Raw genomic sequence first — 18,504 nt, 5'->3', positions numbered from 1 at the left:
CCTGTCACAAGCTCTGTAAAAACGATGACTACCAAATTTTTAATTTCCAGTATCAGCAAGAAAGTGAAACATGGCTTTTCCCAACTTCCCTGCACAGTGGAACCTGGGCCCCAACAACGCTCATGAACCAACTTCATTCAGTTTATTCACACTTTTCCTGTCTGTAAATACCCTGATGTTCAGTGTCTCTGCAGTTACAATAACATCCAACATGGTGAATTTTTAAGTAGAATAAAACCCACCTTTACACAGTTTATTCACACTTTTTCCTGTCTGTAAATACCCTGATGCTCAGTGTCTCTGCAGTTACAATAACACCCAACAGGATGAATTTTTAAGTAGAATAAAACCCACCTTTATTCAGTTTATTCACACTTTTCCTGTCTGTAAATACCCTGATGCTCAGTGTCTCTGCAGTTACAATAACACCCAACAGGATGAATTTTTAAGTTGAATAAAACCCACCTTTATTCAGTTTATTCACACTTTTTCCTGTCTGTAAATACCCTGATGCTCAGTGTCTCTGCAGTTACAATAACACCCAACAGGATGAATTTTTAAGTAGAACAAAGCCCCACCTTTATTCAGTTTATTCACACTTTTTCCTGTCTGTAAATACCCTGATGCTCAGTGTCTCTGCAGTTACAATAACATCCAACAGGGTGAATTTTTAAGTAGAACAAAGCCCCACCTTTATTCAGTTTATTCACACTTTTCCTGTCTGTAAACAACCTGATGCTCAGTGTCTCTGCTGTTACACTCACATCCAACAGGGTGAATTTTTAAGTAGAATAAAACCCACCTTTATTCAGTTTATTCACACTTTTCCTGTCTGTAAATAACCTGATGCTCAGTGTCTCTGCAGTTACACTCACATCCAACAGGGTGAATTTTTAAGTTGAATAAAACCCACCTTTATTCAGTTTATTCACACTTTTTCCTGTCTGTAAATCACCTGATGCTCAGTGTCTCTGCAGTTACAATAACACCCAACAGGGTGAATTTTTAAGTAGAACAAAGCCCCACCTTTACTCAGTTTATTCACACTTTTCCTGTCTGTAAACAACCTGATGTTCAGTGTCTCTGCAGTTACAATAACACCAACAGGGTGAATTTTTAAGTAGAATAAAACCCACCTTTATTCAGTTTATTCACACTTTTCCTGTCTGTAAACAACCTGATGCTCAGTGTCTCTGCAGTTACAATAACACCAACATGGTGAATTTTTAAGTAGAACAAAGCCCCACCTTTACTCAGTTTATTCACACTTTTCCTGTCTGTAAATACCCTGATGCTCAGTGTCTCTGCAGTTACAATAACACCCAACAGGGTGAATTTTTAAGTAGAATAAAACCCACCTTTATTCAGTTTATTCACACTTTTTCCTGTCTGTAAACAACCTGATGTTCAGTGTCTTTGCAGCTACACTAACACCAACATGGTGAATTTTTAAGTAGAATAAAACCCACCTTTATTCAGTTTATTCACACTTTTCCTGTCTGTAAATCACCTGATGCTCAGTGTCTCTGCAGTTACAATAACACCCAACAGGGTGAATTTTTAAGTAGAATAAAACCCACCTTTATTCAGTTTATTCACACTTTTTCCTGTCTGCAAACAACCTGATGTTCAGTGTCTCTGCAGTTACACTCACATCCAACAGGGTGAATTTTTAAGTTGAATAAAACCCACCTTTATTCAGTTTATTCACACTTTTTCCTGTCTGTAAATACCCTGATGCTCAGTGTCTCTGCAGTTACAATAACATCCAACAGGGTGAATTTTTAAGTAGAACAAAGCCCCACCTTTATTCAGTTTATTCACACTTTTCCTGTCTGTAAACAACCTGATGCTCAGTGTCTCTGCAGTTACAATAACACCAACAGGGTGAATTTTTAAGTAGAACAAAGCCCCACCTTTATTCAGTTTATTCACACTTTTCCTGTCTGTAAATACCCTGATGCTCAGTGTCTCTGCAGTTACACTCACATCCAACAGGGTGAATTTTTAAGTTGAATAAAACCCACCTTTATTCAGTTTATTCACACTTTTCCTGTCTGTAAATACCCTGATGCTCAGTGTCTCTGCAGTTACACTCACATCCAACAGGGTGAATTTTTAAGTTGAATAAAACCCACCTTTATTCAGTTTATTCACACTTTTCCTGTCTGTAAATACCCTGATGCTCAGTGTCTCTGCAGTTACAATAACACCCAACAGGATGAATTTTTAAGTAGAATAAAACCCACCTTTATTCAGTTTATTCACACTTTTTCCTGTCTGTAAACAACCTAATGCTCAGTGTCTCTGCAGTTACAATAACACCAACAGGGTGAATTTTTAAGTTGAATAAAACCCACCTTTATTCAGTTTATTCACACTTTTCCTGTCTGTAAATACCCTGATGCTCAGTGTCTCTGCAGTTACAATAACACCAACAGGGTGAATTTTTAAGTTGAATAAAACCCACCTTTATTCAGTTTATTCACACTTTTTCCTGTCTGTAAATACCCTGATGTTCAGTGTCTCTGCAGTTACAATAACACCCAACAGGGTGAATTTTTAAGTAGAATAAAACCCACCTTTATTCAGTTTATTCACACTTTTTCCTGTCTGTAAATACCCTGATGCTCAGTGTCTCTGCAGTTACAATAACATCCAACAGGGTGAATTTTTAAGTAGAACAAAGCCCCACCTTTATTCAGTTTATTCACACTTTTCCTGTCTGTAAACAACCTGATGCTCAGTGTCTCTGCTGTTACACTCACATCCAACAGGGTGAATTTTTAAGTAGAATAAAACCCACCTTTATTCAGTTTATTCACACTTTTCCTGTCTGTAAATACCCTGATGCTCAGTGTCTCTGCAGTTACAATAACACCCAACAGGGTGAATTTTTAAGTTGAATAAAACCTACCTTTATTCAGTTTATTCACACTTTTTCCTGTCTGTAAATCACCTGATGCTCAGTGTCTCTGCAGTTACAATAACACCCAACAGGGTGAATTTTTAAGTAGAACAAAGCCCCACCTTTATTCAGTTTATTCACACTTTTCCTGTCTGTAAACAACCTAATGCTCAGTGTCTCTGCAGTTACAATAACACCAACAGGGTGAATTTTTAAGTAGAATAAAACCCACCTTTATTCAGTTTATTCACACTTTTCCTGTCTGTAAACAACCTGATGCTCAGTGTCTCTGCAGTTACAATAACACCAACATGGTGAATTTTTAAGTAGAACAAAGCCCCACCTTTACTCAGTTTATTCACACTTTTCCTGTCTGTAAATACCCTGATGCTCAGTGTCTCTGCAGTTACAATAACACCCAACAGGGTGAATTTTTAAGTAGAATAAAACCCACCTTTATTCAGTTTATTCACACTTTTTCCTGTCTGTAAACAACCTGATGTTCAGTGTCTTTGCAGCTACACTAACACCAACATGGTGAATTTTTAAGTAGAATAAAACCCACCTTTATTCAGTTTATTCACACTTTTCCTGTCTGTAAATCACCTGATGCTCAGTGTCTCTGCAGTTACAATAACACCCAACAGGGTGAATTTTTAAGTAGAATAAAACCCACCTTTATTCAGTTTATTCACACTTTTTCCTGTCTGCAAACAACCTGATGTTCAGTGTCTCTGCAGTTACACTCACATCCAACAGGGTGAATTTTTAAGTTGAATAAAACCCACCTTTATTCAGTATATTCACACTTTTTCCTGTCTGTAAATACCCTGATGCTCAGTGTCTCTGCAGTTACACTCACATCCAACAGGGTGAATTTTTAAGTAGAATAAAACCCACCTTTATTCAGTTTATTCACACTTTTCCTGTCTGTAAATACCCTGATGCTCAGTGTCTCTGCAGTTACAATAACACCAACAGGGTGAATTTTTAAGTTGAATAAAACCCACCTTTATTCAGTTTATTCACACTTTTTCCTGTCTGTAAACAACCTGATGTTCAGTGTCTTTGCAGCTACACTAACACCAACATGGTGAATTTTTAAGTAGAACAAAGCCCCACCTTTATTCAGTTTATTCACACTTTTTCCTGTCTGTAAATACCCTGATGCTCAGTGTCTCTGCAGTTACACTCACATCCAACAGGGTGAATTTTTAAGTTGAATAAAACCCACCTTTACACAGTTTATTCACACTTTTTCCTGTCTGCAAACAACCTGATGCTCAGTGTCTCTGCAGTTACAATAACACCCAACAGGGTGAATTTTTAAGTGACACCAAGTACTTTCAGCTGTTGATTTATATGACAATTATATCTAAATGTATTCAAAGATGCCTTAATTTCATCTGAGGCCTAAATAAGTTTGAATAAAAGTGTGTAATGCCACGTGGTGGAAAATTCAGAATTGAAAGCTTTGGAATGCAGTAATAGGTATGAAGGACAAGATCGAATTTTTGGGGTGGAGGTTTCTTTTTTTTCACCTTCCTCTTCATGGGTCTAAGTAGCACTTTTGTAATAAATAAAAAATGTTGCAGTGCAAGTCACAAGTGGTTGATTATTAGGTTAAAAGTATTTAAGTGCTAGTCCTTAATTAGAGAGTTTAAGCTTAAGAGGCCTTGTAGAAAGAAAGTACATTGTCATTTTTTGGCTCGTTAGCTAAAAGTGCTTTATAACTCACTGTAACATAAACAATAATTAGTAAATATCCGAACCCAAACATGAATTACCATCTCTTGAGCTTTGAATCCCAATTCTAGCAAAAAAAAAAAAAAAGAAAAAAAAAGAAAAAAAAAGAAAAAAAAAGAAAAAAAAGAAAAAAAAAAAAAGAAAAAAAAAAAAAAAGAAAAAAAAATTAAAAATAGGCAGAGGAGAAGCAGCACTTGAGGGCCAATGTCCCTCTAGTTTTCCCCGGGATTAAGTGTTTAAACACTGCCACAGTCTGGGATTAAAGGACAAGTGTCCTTTCCCCAGGTGCTGCACCATGACTTTCACTCCTGTAAATCTCTTAATCTCCTCAGAGCTCACAGCAAAGTCTCCAGCCCTGCAGGGAGGAAACCCAGCACACCTCAAACCCCACAGATATTAATCAATTAACACTCACAAATCCACTGCAACAACACCCTGCTGGGAGGGGGAAGGAAAAACGCTGCTGGAGTGAAAAACTGACAGTATTTTAGTTAAAACAAACTCACACTGAACCACCAGGAGCTTTAATGCACACCCTCTGGTGCTGGGAGCTCACAGCAGCTATGGAGCTGCTATAAATACCAGCACTCACAAATTCCAGCTGCTGCTTTCCCTGGGGCAGCCTGGATGCTGCAAGCAGGATTTTTATAGCACTGCTGCAGGACTGAGGACTGCTGAGAGGTTTCCAAGCACACAAGTAGCAGTGGTGATAAATCTTCCCTGCCTGCTGTGGTCCTGCAGCTGTATGTATGACAGAATTTATATATAAATATATTTAATATATTAAATATTTTATATTTTTATGTATATTATAATGTAATGTAATATAATGCAATATAATAATAACATATTATAATAATTATAATATAAATATAACAAAATACAATATATAATAATAATATATTATTATATTATTATATCATTATATTACTATATTATTACATATTACAATATATACTATTATATACTATACTCTAATAGAATAGAATAGAATAGAATATTCCTAAAATTATATATATTTATATTTATATTTATATTTAATATTTATATTTATATTTATATTTATATCTATATTTAATTTTTATATTTATATTTATATTTATATTTATATTTATATTTATATTTATATTTATATTTATATTTATATTTATATTTATATTTATATTTATATTTATATGCTCTCATATGCAGAAAAAACCCCATCCAAAGCTCCTGACAAAAATGTACATATATTTTATATCCAAACATGCCACTGTTTAGGAAATCAGTTACTCTACTTCACAAAACATTTAAAAAATGGTTTCCTTGTAACTTCCAGTAATTGTCAGAACAGATTCAGCAGTGTAGCACGGCCTTTGAAGCAGCATCATGAACACCTTGAAAATAAAGTGTATTTTATGCTGGACTGAGGGCTGCTTCTCTTGACTTTGCTCCCACGGGCTAAGCACAAAGTTCACTGTTGCACAAGATGCCTGTACTGCACAATAATAAAGCTCATTCATAAGAATCAAAGGTGTCTTTGCTATCTCTGCCACAGATTAGGAGTTTATGAGAGCAGGGTCAGAACACGAAAATCTCTGCGGATTGCCCCTGTCCTTCACGGCCAGACTCAGCTCTGCACCTCGGCTGTGCCTGTCCCCTGTGTGGCTGACACAGCGGGGCAGGGCTGACAGAGCCCTGCTCACCTGCACCCACCCTGCACGTGAGGGGACACAGCCCCTGCAGGTGAGGGGACACCTGCCCCCGCAGCCTGGACACCTGCATCCACCCTGCAGGTGAGGGGACACAGCCCCTGCAGGTGAGGGGACACCTGCCCCCGCAGCCTGCTCACCTGCATCCATCCCTGCAGGTGAGGGGACACAGCCCCTGCAGGTGAGGGGACACCTGCTCCTGCAGCCTGCTCACCTGCATCCATCCCTGCAGGTGAGGGGACACAGCCCCTGCAGGTGAGGGGACACCTGCTCCTGCAGCCTGCTCACCTGCATCCATCCCTGCAGGTGAGGGGACACCTGCATCCACCCTGCAGGTGAGGGGACACCTGCCCCTGCAGGTGAGGGGACACCCCATCCACCCTGCAGGTGAGGGGACACCTGCCCCTGCAGGTGAGGGGACACCTGCCCCCGCAGCCTGGACACCTGCATCCACCCTGCAGGTGAGGGGACACAGCCCCTGCAGGTGAGGGGACACCTGCTCCTGCAGCCTGCTCACCTGCACCCACCCTGCAGGTGAGGGGACACAGCCCCTGCAGGTGAGGGGACACCTGCTCCTGCATCCACCCTGCAGGTGAGGGGACACCCCATCCATCCTGCAGGTGAGGGGACACCCCATCCACCCTGCAGGTGAGGGGACACCCCATCCATCCCTGCAGGTGAGGGGACACCCCATCCATCCCTGCAGGTGAGGGGACACCCCATCCATCCCTGCAGGTGAGGGGACACCCCATCCATCCTGCAGGTGAGGGGACACCTGCATCCATCCCTGCAGGTGAGGGGACACCTGCATCCATCCCTGCAGGTGAGGGGACACCCCATCCATCCCTGCAGGTGAGGGGACACCTGCATCCACCCTGCAGGTGAGGGGACACCCCATCCACCCTGCAGGTGAGGGGACACCCCATCCACCCTGCAGGTGAGGGGACACCTGCATCCATCCCTGCAGGTGAGGGGACACCCCATCCATCCCTGCAGGTGAGGGGACACCTGCATCCATCCCTGCAGGTGAGGGGACACCTGCACCCTCTGCACGGGGGAACCGGTGGGGATCACCTGCATCACCAGGTAAGTGATCACCTGCATCACTCACAGCACCTGAGCTCAGGGAAATGGGGTTTGATGCTCTCACACCTCCTGAGCTCAGGGAAATGGGGTTTGATACTCTCCCAACACCTGAGCTCAGGGAAATGGGGTTTGGTACTCTCACACCTCCCAACACCTGAGCTCAGGGAAATGGGGTTTGATGCTCTCACACCTCCTGAGCTCAGGGAAATGGGGTTTGATGCCCTCACACCTCCTGAGCTCAGGGAAATGGGGTTTGATGCTCTCACACCTCCTGAGCTCAGGGAAATGGGGTTTGGTACTCTCACACCTCCCAACACCTGAGCTCAGGGAAATGGGGTTTGATACTCTCACACCTCCTGAGCTCAGGGAAATGGGGTTTGATACTCTCCCAACACCTGAGCTCAGGTAAATGAGGTCTGACACTCTCCCACCACCTTTGTCTCCTGGTTACAGATTAAACAGCCCCATGGCCCCACGTGTCAATCCTTCTGAAACAGGCAGGTCTCACAAAACCTGCAGGTGCAAACTCCACCCAGGAATCCCTCCATGCCCAAACCAGCAGGGCAGGACACAGGGCTGTGCTGGGACTGTGTGCACAGATTCTGCCACTTCCCTGATTCTCAGGTCTTCCTTTACAACTGATCAGAAATGAAATCCACTTTTCAAGCACTGCACTTCTTAGCAAGGAGACAACCACCACGTGCACTCCCTCCCCACGTCCTGTTTATCCTGGTTTCCCCAGGATGGCACAGGGGCACTGCATATTCCATGCCCTGGCTGTCCAACCCAGCTGAGTCTAAATCTAAATTGTATTAAAATAAATGGAATCTGTCAAAACCAGCTTGCTGAGAAAGAGCAGTTCAAGGATCATCTGTTTTTATATCTTTGAGTTCATACAATCTCTCTTTACACTCTCCTTTCCTATCCCTTTTATTTTGTCCAAACAGCTTTGATTTTGGTTGGTTTTTCTTTTTTTCTGTTTGTTTTTTATTCTGAATCAGAAATACACTTGTGGGTATTTCCCACAAGCAGTGAGGTCATGTACAAGCCTGCTAAGAAAATTGTCTCTTCACAAAAAGCTAAATTTATCACAGCTCCTGGAAGTATTCTGGAAGCCACGCATGAAAATAAATTGGGCTGAAAAAGCTGTGAATGAACACAGATGAAACTGTGAGCAAAATGTAACACGTGAGAAGATGGCCACCTGTAGGAAAGATAAGACACTGGTAAAATTGCTCAGTCTGGGACTATTAACCTGCCAACAGTGAATGTTTCTTCAGCGTTTATCACAGGTTTCCTTGCACGTGTCTGCTGCCATTCCCAGGCACACACATACACACAAATATGTGCGTGTATAAACCCACTGAAGCCAAAATCTGAGAGGTGCTGTCAGTGCAGGAGGAGTTTTTGGGCACCAGGAGGAATTTCCCCTGTGCCCAGGCAGGTTTGGAGTCCCCATCCCTGGGGCTGGACGTGGCACTGAGGGTTCTGGGCTGGTGACAAGGATCAGGTGACAGCTCTGGTCTGGGTGCTCTGGGACGGATCCAGCCACAGGGATTCTGTGAATCTGTGGTAATCTAACAATCCTGAGGAGCAGAGTCAGGAAATGAGGTAATGGAACCCACTGTGAAAACACAACTGCACGCTTCTTCACAAGGAGAGACGATGCCACAGCCAAAACCACCGACTGAACTGCAGGAACTGTCACAGCTACTGAGAGTCACCAATTTCCTGGAAGCCACAGAAAGCCAACACAGACAGCACTGCAGGTCAGGCATGTCCAGGGAAGACAAGAACACAATACCCTGAAGGCAATGAGCTGCACTGGGATGCCTGTCAGGGAGCAGAAATCCCACATCACAGGGGATGAGGATGCAGAGCAGGCATGAGACAGCTCACCCTGACACTCAACACCTCAAATCTGGCCTCCACCACAAAAAACAGCAGGTGCAGGTGTGGTGAGACAGGTAAGAGTGGGCAAGAAAATAAAAATTTTGAGAGAAAAGCCTACTGCAGTGGCAAAGATCAACAGGTTAATCAGCGTGCACAAGGGTGAGGGCTGGTTCCTGCCCCTGGTGCTGTCCTTCTGCAGGTCTTGTTCCAGGGACACGTGCCTTGGGGGAGACCAAATGTTCTGCTGAGCTGACAGAGGATGTAAAAATTAAATGTAATCAGGTAAAACACGATAATCTCAATGAGCTGACAGCAGGAGATAACAGCCTTTATCTGTTTCTGTACGTAGATAATATGTATATATCTGTATCTACACACACATGAGGTGCAAGGGGTAAAGTACTCAGTGTGTTTAATAAATCATGAATGTCTTGCTGAGTATCCAAAATGCACAGAGATACTGCACCCAGCTCACAACATCCCAACAGGCATCAGCAGGAAGGACAGGTTGATACAGCACAAACTAATGCAGAATGGGGCCCCCTCTCACAAGTGTGACTTCTTGGAGGCATTAAAAAATTTTAAAAAATCAGTTTCCATTGACCAGAAGCTCCCCATTCCTTTCTACTCCTCAAGAAAAAAAAAAAGCTGCACTGTGCTCAGTCTGGCAGAGAATACCAGGGTTAAAACAAAAAAAAAAAAAGGAAGGATATTGCCACTAGAAAAACAGTAAGAAATGACCCATTGTTCTCGTTTCTGAATACAGTTGCATAATCAGCATTCAGAAAAGCTTACAGGGGTTGAAGTAATTTCCACAGGCATGTCAAAGTCTTCAGAGCTCAGAAAGTCTTGAGATAATCTGATCTTGACAAATCACACCAATTTACTCTTTTCTACTTCCCTGACACAGCAATCTCAATTTCAGTTTTGCAGCCAGCCAGTCTCTTCCTTCCACAGCCATCCTGGACTCATGCAGGATTGAGGCACCTTGCACTCTCCTGTCCAGGGGGAAAGGGAAGGGGCACAGACCCATCTCCATTGCTCAGGAAATGTCAGAGTAGATTTGTCACCTTTCACAGGTAGATTTGCCACCTCTCTTGACCACTTCAGACATCTTGGATCAGCCACCAAAAGCCCTCATCTGGTTTCCTACCAGTTTTAACTCACACATTGATGGTTCCAAGATTCCTGAAGCCATGACAACTCCAGAAGAGGTTGAGGATGGGTTCGTGGAAACAGGAACAGTTTTGTGAAGGGAACAAAATGCCACTTTCGAGTAAGTCAGCCTCAATGCATGGAATTAACATGATATCTCTACCTCCCAGCCAGCTCCCATCAAGGCTTATTTTTAGCTGCTCTTTCAGACCCTGCACAGGGATGTTCCTTAGGTGATGTGGCTCAGTTCCAGCTCTCAGTCCCCAGGGCTAGGACAGGGAGGCAAACACTTCCCGTGTTGAACTCGGAATTGCCTTTCGCCAGCCCCTCTCTGTGCTAAAGCTGTGCTTGGCTCCCTGGGTGGCAGAGGCAGTGGCCCAGCCCCAGCTGTGCACAGGGCAGCAGGATGGGGAGCAGCACTGGCATGGCACTGGCAGCAGCACCGGCACAGGAACCCGCAGCTGCTCCCTGCCCTGGCCGCGTCCCTGCAGGCGGCTCAGCCCCGGGACAAGGTCCAGGGCCGTGCCAGCCAGGTGCAGATAACACACCTGGGAAGAAGGAAGGAAGGAAGGCCAGGCACCCACCTTGTTTGTGCGAGGGTTCAGCATGAGGGGCTTGCCCTTCTCCTTGGTGTGCAGGCTGCGCCGCGCCATCGCGCCGGGCGCCGCGGCCGCGCGCAGTCGGGACAGCATCCTGCCTGCCTCCCTGCCTTCCTGCCTCTGCAGCAGCACCTGGAGAGGCAAAGGGAACGCTCAGGCACCGCACAGAGACAGCACGACCCAGCCCAGCACCCCCAGGGCGCCTGCTGCCACGGGGAAGCACAGGCAGCGTCAGACTCCTTCTCGCACCGTGAAGTGACGGCCCCAAACCGGCCAGGAGGAGGGAAAAGAGGGAAGGGCTTGGAATGCCGAGGGCACAGAGTGGAGGGAACACACAGGGACCCTGATGGGAACTGGCAGGACCTGTGGGCAGCCGGCTCTGCCTCGGTGTTGCCTTACACCATCACGGCAGGGCAGAAATGCCAGCTGCAACTTTAACTGCCCACGGCGAACCGGCTCCGGCGCAAATGCCAGCGGGACAGGACAGGGAAGGGACAGCCACAAAGTCCTCACTGAGACCCTCTGGAGCTTCCCAACAGTGAAATCTCCTGGGCTGGAAAACACGGGGGAGAAGCTGAGTCTGTCAGGGTATTAACACTGTGCTGTGACAAAACCTGGAATTAAAACGGCCAAAAACTCCACTGGACTATGGATTCCAGGCTTAGGTTTTTACAATTCCAATTTTAATTACAATTAAAACCAGAAAGATTATTTTCACAGAGAATATATCCTTTTATGTAAGGGATGTTTCCCTAAAAGAACTTCAACAGTGTTAGTACAACCCCAGTTCTAACCCTGACAGGTGTTATCAGCTCTTGATCTCACCTTACTGCAGCTATACATTCACAGGCAGGGACAGCAAGGCAGGCACAAAAACGAGACATCTTTAAGGAATGAAATGATGCATGGCTTGGATTTTTAATTTCTTCCAGATGGGAGGCAAAATTGAATTAAGGAACAGAACTTCATTATCTTAAATATTGCCTGAATACTTTAGAAGACCTTCCTATAATCAAATTTGCATGTAACCAGCTTTTAAGATGGCAGGCTGGTCTTACAAGTCACAATCTGAGTGTTTTCTTGAAAATCTTCCCAAGCATTAAAAAAACCAGCAAACATTTAATGTTTTTCATCACCAATTCCGCCTGAGTTTCTCTTCTACCCACTAGGAAATGTAGAGGGAAGCTGTTCTGCATTCAGAACCATCCCTTTCCCTCAACCTTTACTTTGTTTAGGCTGTGGATGACAAAAGCTGCTCTCAAAACCCCTGTGTTAGTTTGTTTTGGGGTAATGGAAGCCTTGCCAGCACAACAAACAAACGTTGCCTCTAACATGATTGTTCCTCCCCAAACCTGCTCGTGGTGGAGCGAGCACAGCTGGTCACCACAGGATCAGACAGGGAAATTAACTCTGTGCTGAAAAGCACATCAACTTCAGGATCACCACTTTCAGATTTAACTGGCTGTGGCTCTGGCTGCTCATTTGCAGGTCCATCTCCCTGGGCACAGAGGCCAGAAATGGTCTGTGACCCCAGTGCCACACAAACCCCACCCAGAGTCCCACCTGGATTCAACCTGTCACCAGCAAACACCTCAAAAAAGGAAACAAAAAGTAGGACAGGCGCCCCACCTCACCTCACTCTAATTAAATTCAAATTGCTTCATTGCAATTAAATGAGCATTTAAGAACCGAACGAGATTGTGGCCCAGATTCACCTTTATTTGATCAACTGACTCTGATCAACGAGGCAGAGGGAAAAGAGGGGAAGAAATGGGGGAAAGGAGGGAAAAGGGGAAAAAAAGGGGAGGGAAAGGGAGGAAGATGGGGAAAAAGGGGAGGGAAAGAGGGGAAAGAGGGGAAAAGAGGGAAAAAGAGGGAAAAAGAGGGGAAAAGAGGGGAAAAGAGGGGAAAAGAGGGGAAAAGAGGGGAAAAGAGGGGAAAAGAGGGGAAAAGAGGGGAAAAGAGGGGAAAAGAGGGGAAAAGAGGGGAAAAGAGGGGAAAAGAGGGGAAAAGAGGGGAAAAGAGGGGAAAAGAGGGGAAAAGAGGGAAAAAGAGGGAAAAAGAGGGAAAAAGAGGGAAAAAGAGGGAAAAAGAGGGAAAAAGAGGGAAAAAGAGGGAAAAAGAGGGAAAAAGAGGGAAAAAGAGGGAAAAAGAGGGAAAAAGAGGGAAAAAGAGGGAAAAAGAGGGAAAAAGAGGGAAAAAGAGGGAAAAAGAGGGAAAAAGAGGGAAAAAGAGGGAAAAAGAGGGAAAAAGAGGGAAAAAGAGGGAAAAAGAGGGAAAAAGAGGGAAAAAAGGGAAAAAAGGGAAAAAAAGGGAAAAAGAGGAGAAAAAGAGGGAAAAGAGAGGAAAAGAGGAGAAAAAGAGGGGGAAAAAGGGAAAAGAGGGGAAAAGGGGGAAAAAGGAAAAAAGGGGGGAAAAGGGGAGAAAAAGGGGGGAAAACGAGGGAAAAGAAGGGGGAAAGAGGTGGAAAAGAAGGAGGAAAGAGGAGGGAAAGGTGGGAAAAGGCGGGGGGAAGAGGGAAAAAGGGGGAAAGAGGGGGGAAAGAGGTGTGATACAACTCTTGCTTTCTTCTCTGACCGGTGGGAGAGGAGACTTGCTCCTCTCTGAGGTGTCACACCAGCACCTAAAATTATTCTGTTGGTGGCGGTGTGTCAGGCTCATAAAGGGGGAGAATCAGGTTTCATTTTCCAGCGAGCCCTCTGTTCAGATCCCAGAGACACGAGCCCAGCACAGAACCCGAGGGAGCCCTGAGCCCTCCCTGCCCTGCTCCTGCCATTGTTCCCTGCTGCTGTTTGCTCTGCCATCCTGCGCGTCTCCCACAGCTCCTTCTGTCACACGGCTCGGAAGGGCTTGTCCCCAAAGTGCGCCCCAAGGTGACCCCACGCAGCGGGAAATCCTTCCCCGTGCCTGCCCACAGCCCTCTGGGACCCACCCCAGCTCTGCTGGCCGCCTGCCCTGGCCCCTGGACTCGTGGGATGCAAAGCCTCACGTGGAGAGCACTTCATTTTTGGGGAGCTGAAAGCACAAATCTGGGGAAAGGTCCCCAAACCACAAGGGGATGAAAGGGCTGGACCCTGCTGCTGTCTGGGCAGGCTTTAAAATGGTTTGTGATGGTTTTGTAGCAGAGAGGCCAGGCTTGAGAGGGTGGTGGTTTCACCAAAAGACAAGGAGAGAGAATTCTGAGGCTGACAGAGAATCCCAGAGTGGTTTGGGTGGGAAGAGACCTCAAAGCTCATCCAGTGCCACCCCTGCCATGGCAGGGACACCTTCCACTGTCCCAGGCTGCTCCAATTCCCATCCAGCCTGGCCTTGGGCACTGCCAGGGATCCAGGGGCAGCCACAGCTGCTCTGGGCACCCTGTGCCAGGGCCTGCCCACCCTCCCACCAGCAATTCCTTCCCAATATCCCACCCAGCCCTGCCCTCTGGCACTGGGAGCCATTGCCTGTGTCCTGTCCCTGCATGCCTTGTCCCCAGTCCCTGTGCAGCTCTCCTGGAGCCCCTTCAGGCCCTGGCAGGGGCTCTGAGCTCTCACACGCACAGGGCTGAGGTTGTGCAAGGGGGAATTGGGAAGAAAGAAGCAGAACTGAATGAGGAATAAATTCCTGACCAAACTTGTGTCAGCACAACCAGGATCTCTGTTCTCCCTTGACAGTGGTGAGAACTAAACAAGACTGCACCTCTAGACTGAGTCCAGCTCATTTTGAACTTGCTGTGTCACAACTTAAGGGGATTAAATCCTTCAGCACAGCAGAGGACAGCTCCCTGCTGTGCCTTATCAGGAGGCATCTGACCAGGTCAAACTAATTACCAATACACAAGTGCCCTTATCTGGGAGCAAACGCTCCGCCGCTCCAATTATGGATTCGCTAAATGGCAAACCCTATTTTTAAGAGAAAGGTTCATCACGCTCTTATAAGGCAGAATTAGGTGGGTCAGAGAGTCGGGAAGCTCAGAGTCAATTACAGCACGGCCAGCTTCAATTACTGCCCGGGCTGCCTGACCTGTGGGCTGCCCTCAGTGCCAAGGGCTGCACAGCAGCCCGTGCTGCATGACTCTGCAGCCTGCCCTCAGCCTGCAGCGTGGGGAAACACAAATGCACTTACTGCTCCTGAAATCCTGCCTCAGTGCCTCCTCCCAGGCCTCTTGTTGTATTCAGAAACTATGTAGAGGAGGTTTTTTTATTCCACTGACAAGCTGAAATCATTAGTTCAGTGCCCCCACAGAATTACCAATCTTTCAGGCCTCAAACATTTCAAGTATTTTCTCCTTTGTCCCCACAGCAATCCCTCTGGTGAGCCTGCAGCACCTCAGGGCTGGTGTGGATGCACCATGCACTCCATTCTCCTTTTTTTTGTCAGTAATAACCAGCCCAGCCTGGCCCACCCAGGCATGACACAAACCAGGCACACACAGCCTGGCTTCATCACTTCATCAATGATAAAGCAGTCTAAAATTATTAAATTAGGCAGGCACCAGCTATAAGTGTGTCTCCCCACGAGACTTCCACCTGAAGACAGCAGCTCTCCCTGCACCCTCCAGCAGGCCAAGGAGTCACCTCCATCCCAGGAGGAAGGAGAGGAGGATGAGGGACGTGGTTCTGCACAGCAGCTCAGCACCTCTGCCTCCCTCAGCTGAGCAAAGTCAGCAGCAAACAGCAGCAAAACCATTCCAGCTTCCCTCCAGCAAGGTCCTGGGCCAGTGCTTTAAAGGACATTTCTAAGGCACCTTGAGATCTGCAGATTAAAAGAAACACTCAGGGGCAGAAATTACTAATGTAATCAGAAGTGTTTGGCAGAGGCAGGAGGGTTGTTTTGGAAGCAGATCTTTAGCATACTGGAATTGCTTTTCTTCCCTTTTATTCTGAGGCAGCCAGTTCAACGGGGAGGAAAGTCAGGTGTGAGCACTGAAGCAGAGTGAGCTCCCCACCTGAGGCTGGGAACAGGCACTGAGCAAAGCACACTCAGGTGAACTCAGGTGAGAATGATTTCAGAACACCCTCCTAAAGAGAGCATTTGTCAATTACTGCAGCTTTCAGTATTATCAGACTTCTTGCAGCACCTGCAGAAAGCAGGGCTGAATTGTTTGGTGTTGGAATCTTCAGAACTACTGGCAGCAGCTCTCACCAGACAACATCAGAGAGCTGTGTTTTCATACAAGAACGAGCCAGACCTGAATATTCTGCTTCTTAAGCACCAGAGAGTCCATTATCTTTTACTGTGGAAGCTGCAGCAGCAGTATTTTTGGCCAAGTCTGACAAGATGTATTGACATCCTTGATTTATTTTAATCCATGAAACTAGGAGGGCTACTGGTGGTGAAGGTAAGGACAAAGACCTTATCCTAGAACTCTCAGGAATACTCCAGGAGTAAGCAGAAAGACAAGAAAGTTCTCTTCTGGAGAACTGGCACACCTCCTGTGCTGGAGCTGTTCAACTCAGGAACATTTTTTGAGTATTTTTGGTTGAGAGGTGGACAAGGATGCTCCCAACAACTGCTGCACTTGTGAACGGGAGTTCCTCCTGGGAAAGAGTGAAGATTCCTCAGCACTGGGCACAGAGAAACCGAGCTGCTGGTAGCCCAGGGCTGGCCAGGTGAAGTGCAAGCCTGCCAATCTCTCACAAACCTCGGCGTGCACTGGGCTTAGGGCTTTAAAAAGAAATACCCCACCCCAGCTACAGAAGAACCTGAGGATCTGTGCATGCACCAGGAGCTAGCAGAGCTGCTTCTGCTGCGGGGAAGGTGCAGGCACAGCTCGTAAAGATGAACGCTCAATTAGTACTCACTCAACCACGCACTTTGACAGCTTCTGCCTTAATTTGCAGGAGAAAAAGCTCCAGATCTTGCCTGCACTCAAGCTGCTGACTCACAAGCCACCGCACAGGACTAGCAGAACTTTCCTCCTGTGACTGCAGCACACGGTTTGTTTTAAAACACAGGCTCAGGTTAATTTTCTACAGATCTTATTGTGTCTAATAAGGCATTAGACACTGCTGGCTGCACACTCATGGGGCCACGTTCTGCCCAGCTCTTTCGTTTGCCCACATGTGAATTACAGGTACACAGAAAACCTCCCTCTGATGTTCGCTGCTCTTTGGAATTACCAACACAAAGACACCAAATAACCGACATTTGGTGCTTTAGATCTTGCTTGGCTGCAAGACTGTCCTTTTTCACCAACCCTTTATCAACGTCTGGGGGTTTTTTTTCCTATTAACTATGGGATTCTTGCCACGACACAACACCGCGGGCTGCTCGGACAACAGCGCTCGGTCAGTATTTTCTAGCTGAGCGTGGAGCCAGCGTGTCAGCCACAGGAGCAGGCAGCCGGGAGGCCAAACCCAAACGCTGAACTCTATAAAAGTACCAGGCGGCGCTTCCTGCCTGCTCCAAGGCCGCGCCAGCTGCTCCGCTCCTTCCCAACTTTCACTCGCAGGGCCCGGGGAGGCGAGGGCGGCCCGGGCCCGCGCTGATCCGTCTGTCAGCCCCGGGGCTGCTCCCCGGCGCCGGGCGGGCTCCGGCCGCAGGGCCCAGGCTGCCGCCGCCCGCCGCAGGCCGAGCCCCGGGGCCCGGCAGCGCCGCGCTGCCCGGCGGCGCTTCCCCCGCCGCGCCGGGCCGGGCCGGGCGCTCGGAGCAGCGCGGGCGGGCTCCATCCCCTCCCCGCGCCCGGCCGGCCTCCAGCCCCTCAGGGCGCGCCGGGCTGAGAACGAGAGACAGAGGCCTGTGGTGGCGCCGCCGCTGCTGTGTAATTGTTACCAGAACGGGATCTACCTCCTCCTGCGGCTGCTGCCCGCTGAACGATGCCGGCCGAGGGCTTGTTCCGACTGAGCGAGAGCAGCGCCCGCCCGCCGGAGCTGCGTCCACCGCGGAACCCGCCACTGAATGCAGCCAACACCGAGGCGCCGGGGAGGGACACCCCGGGAGGCGGGTGCTGGCTGGGATTGGCGGCTCAAGCAGCCAATAGAAAGGAAGTAAGCTCGCATGCGACGGCGGCGGTTGGCCAATGAGCGCTTTATCCCGCCCCCGCAGAGGGGAAAGCGGGACAGGGGCGGCGGGGCGGGGTCTCACAAAGGTCAATAGGCCTGGGCGACAGCCAATCAGCGCGAGGGGGCGGGGCGAGGGGCGGGGATGGGAGTGTGAGGGAATGGGAATGGGAATGGGGATGGGGATGGGAATATAGATATGGATGGGAATGGGGATGGGAATAGGAATATGGATATGGATGGGAATGGGAATATGGAATGGGAATGGGGATGGGAATGGGAATATGGATATGGATGGGGATGGGGAATGGGGATGGGGATGAGAATGGGAATATGGATATGGATGGGAATGGGGATGGGAATAGGAATATGGATATGGATGGGAATGGGAATATGGATATGGATGGGAATGGGGATGGGAATGGGAATGGGAATATGGATGGGAA

The 18,504-nt window shown here is 47.2% G+C and overlaps 1 protein-coding gene across 2 annotated transcripts in view; it reads right to left on the bottom strand.

Moving 5' to 3' along the window:
- ME2 (malic enzyme 2) overlaps positions 1 to 17,985 on the bottom strand; it is a 47,171-nt gene extending 29,186 nt beyond the window's left edge. The window contains exons 1-2 of one of the 2 annotated variants that reach the window (XM_056513800.1): positions 17,847 to 17,985; positions 11,064 to 11,210 (exon numbers count right to left, since the gene is read on the bottom strand). In XM_056513800.1, coding sequence (XP_056369775.1) covers positions 11,064 to 11,171 — 108 coding nt within the window. In that variant the 5' untranslated portion in view covers positions 11,172 to 11,210; positions 17,847 to 17,985. Of the gene's footprint in view, positions 1 to 11,063; positions 11,211 to 16,861; positions 16,946 to 17,846 lie in introns of those variants that run through there. The other variant, XM_056513799.1, reaches the window with a different exon arrangement.
- Between the last annotated feature and the right edge of the window lie 519 nt (positions 17,986 to 18,504).

Source organism: Oenanthe melanoleuca, chromosome Z, assembly GCF_029582105.1.
Source record: "Oenanthe melanoleuca isolate GR-GAL-2019-014 chromosome Z, OMel1.0, whole genome shotgun sequence".
Lineage (NCBI taxonomy): Eukaryota > Metazoa > Chordata > Aves > Passeriformes > Muscicapidae > Oenanthe > Oenanthe melanoleuca.
The sequence above is the reverse complement of the archived record's forward strand: the minus strand, read 5'-3'. Positions and strand labels throughout refer to the sequence as shown.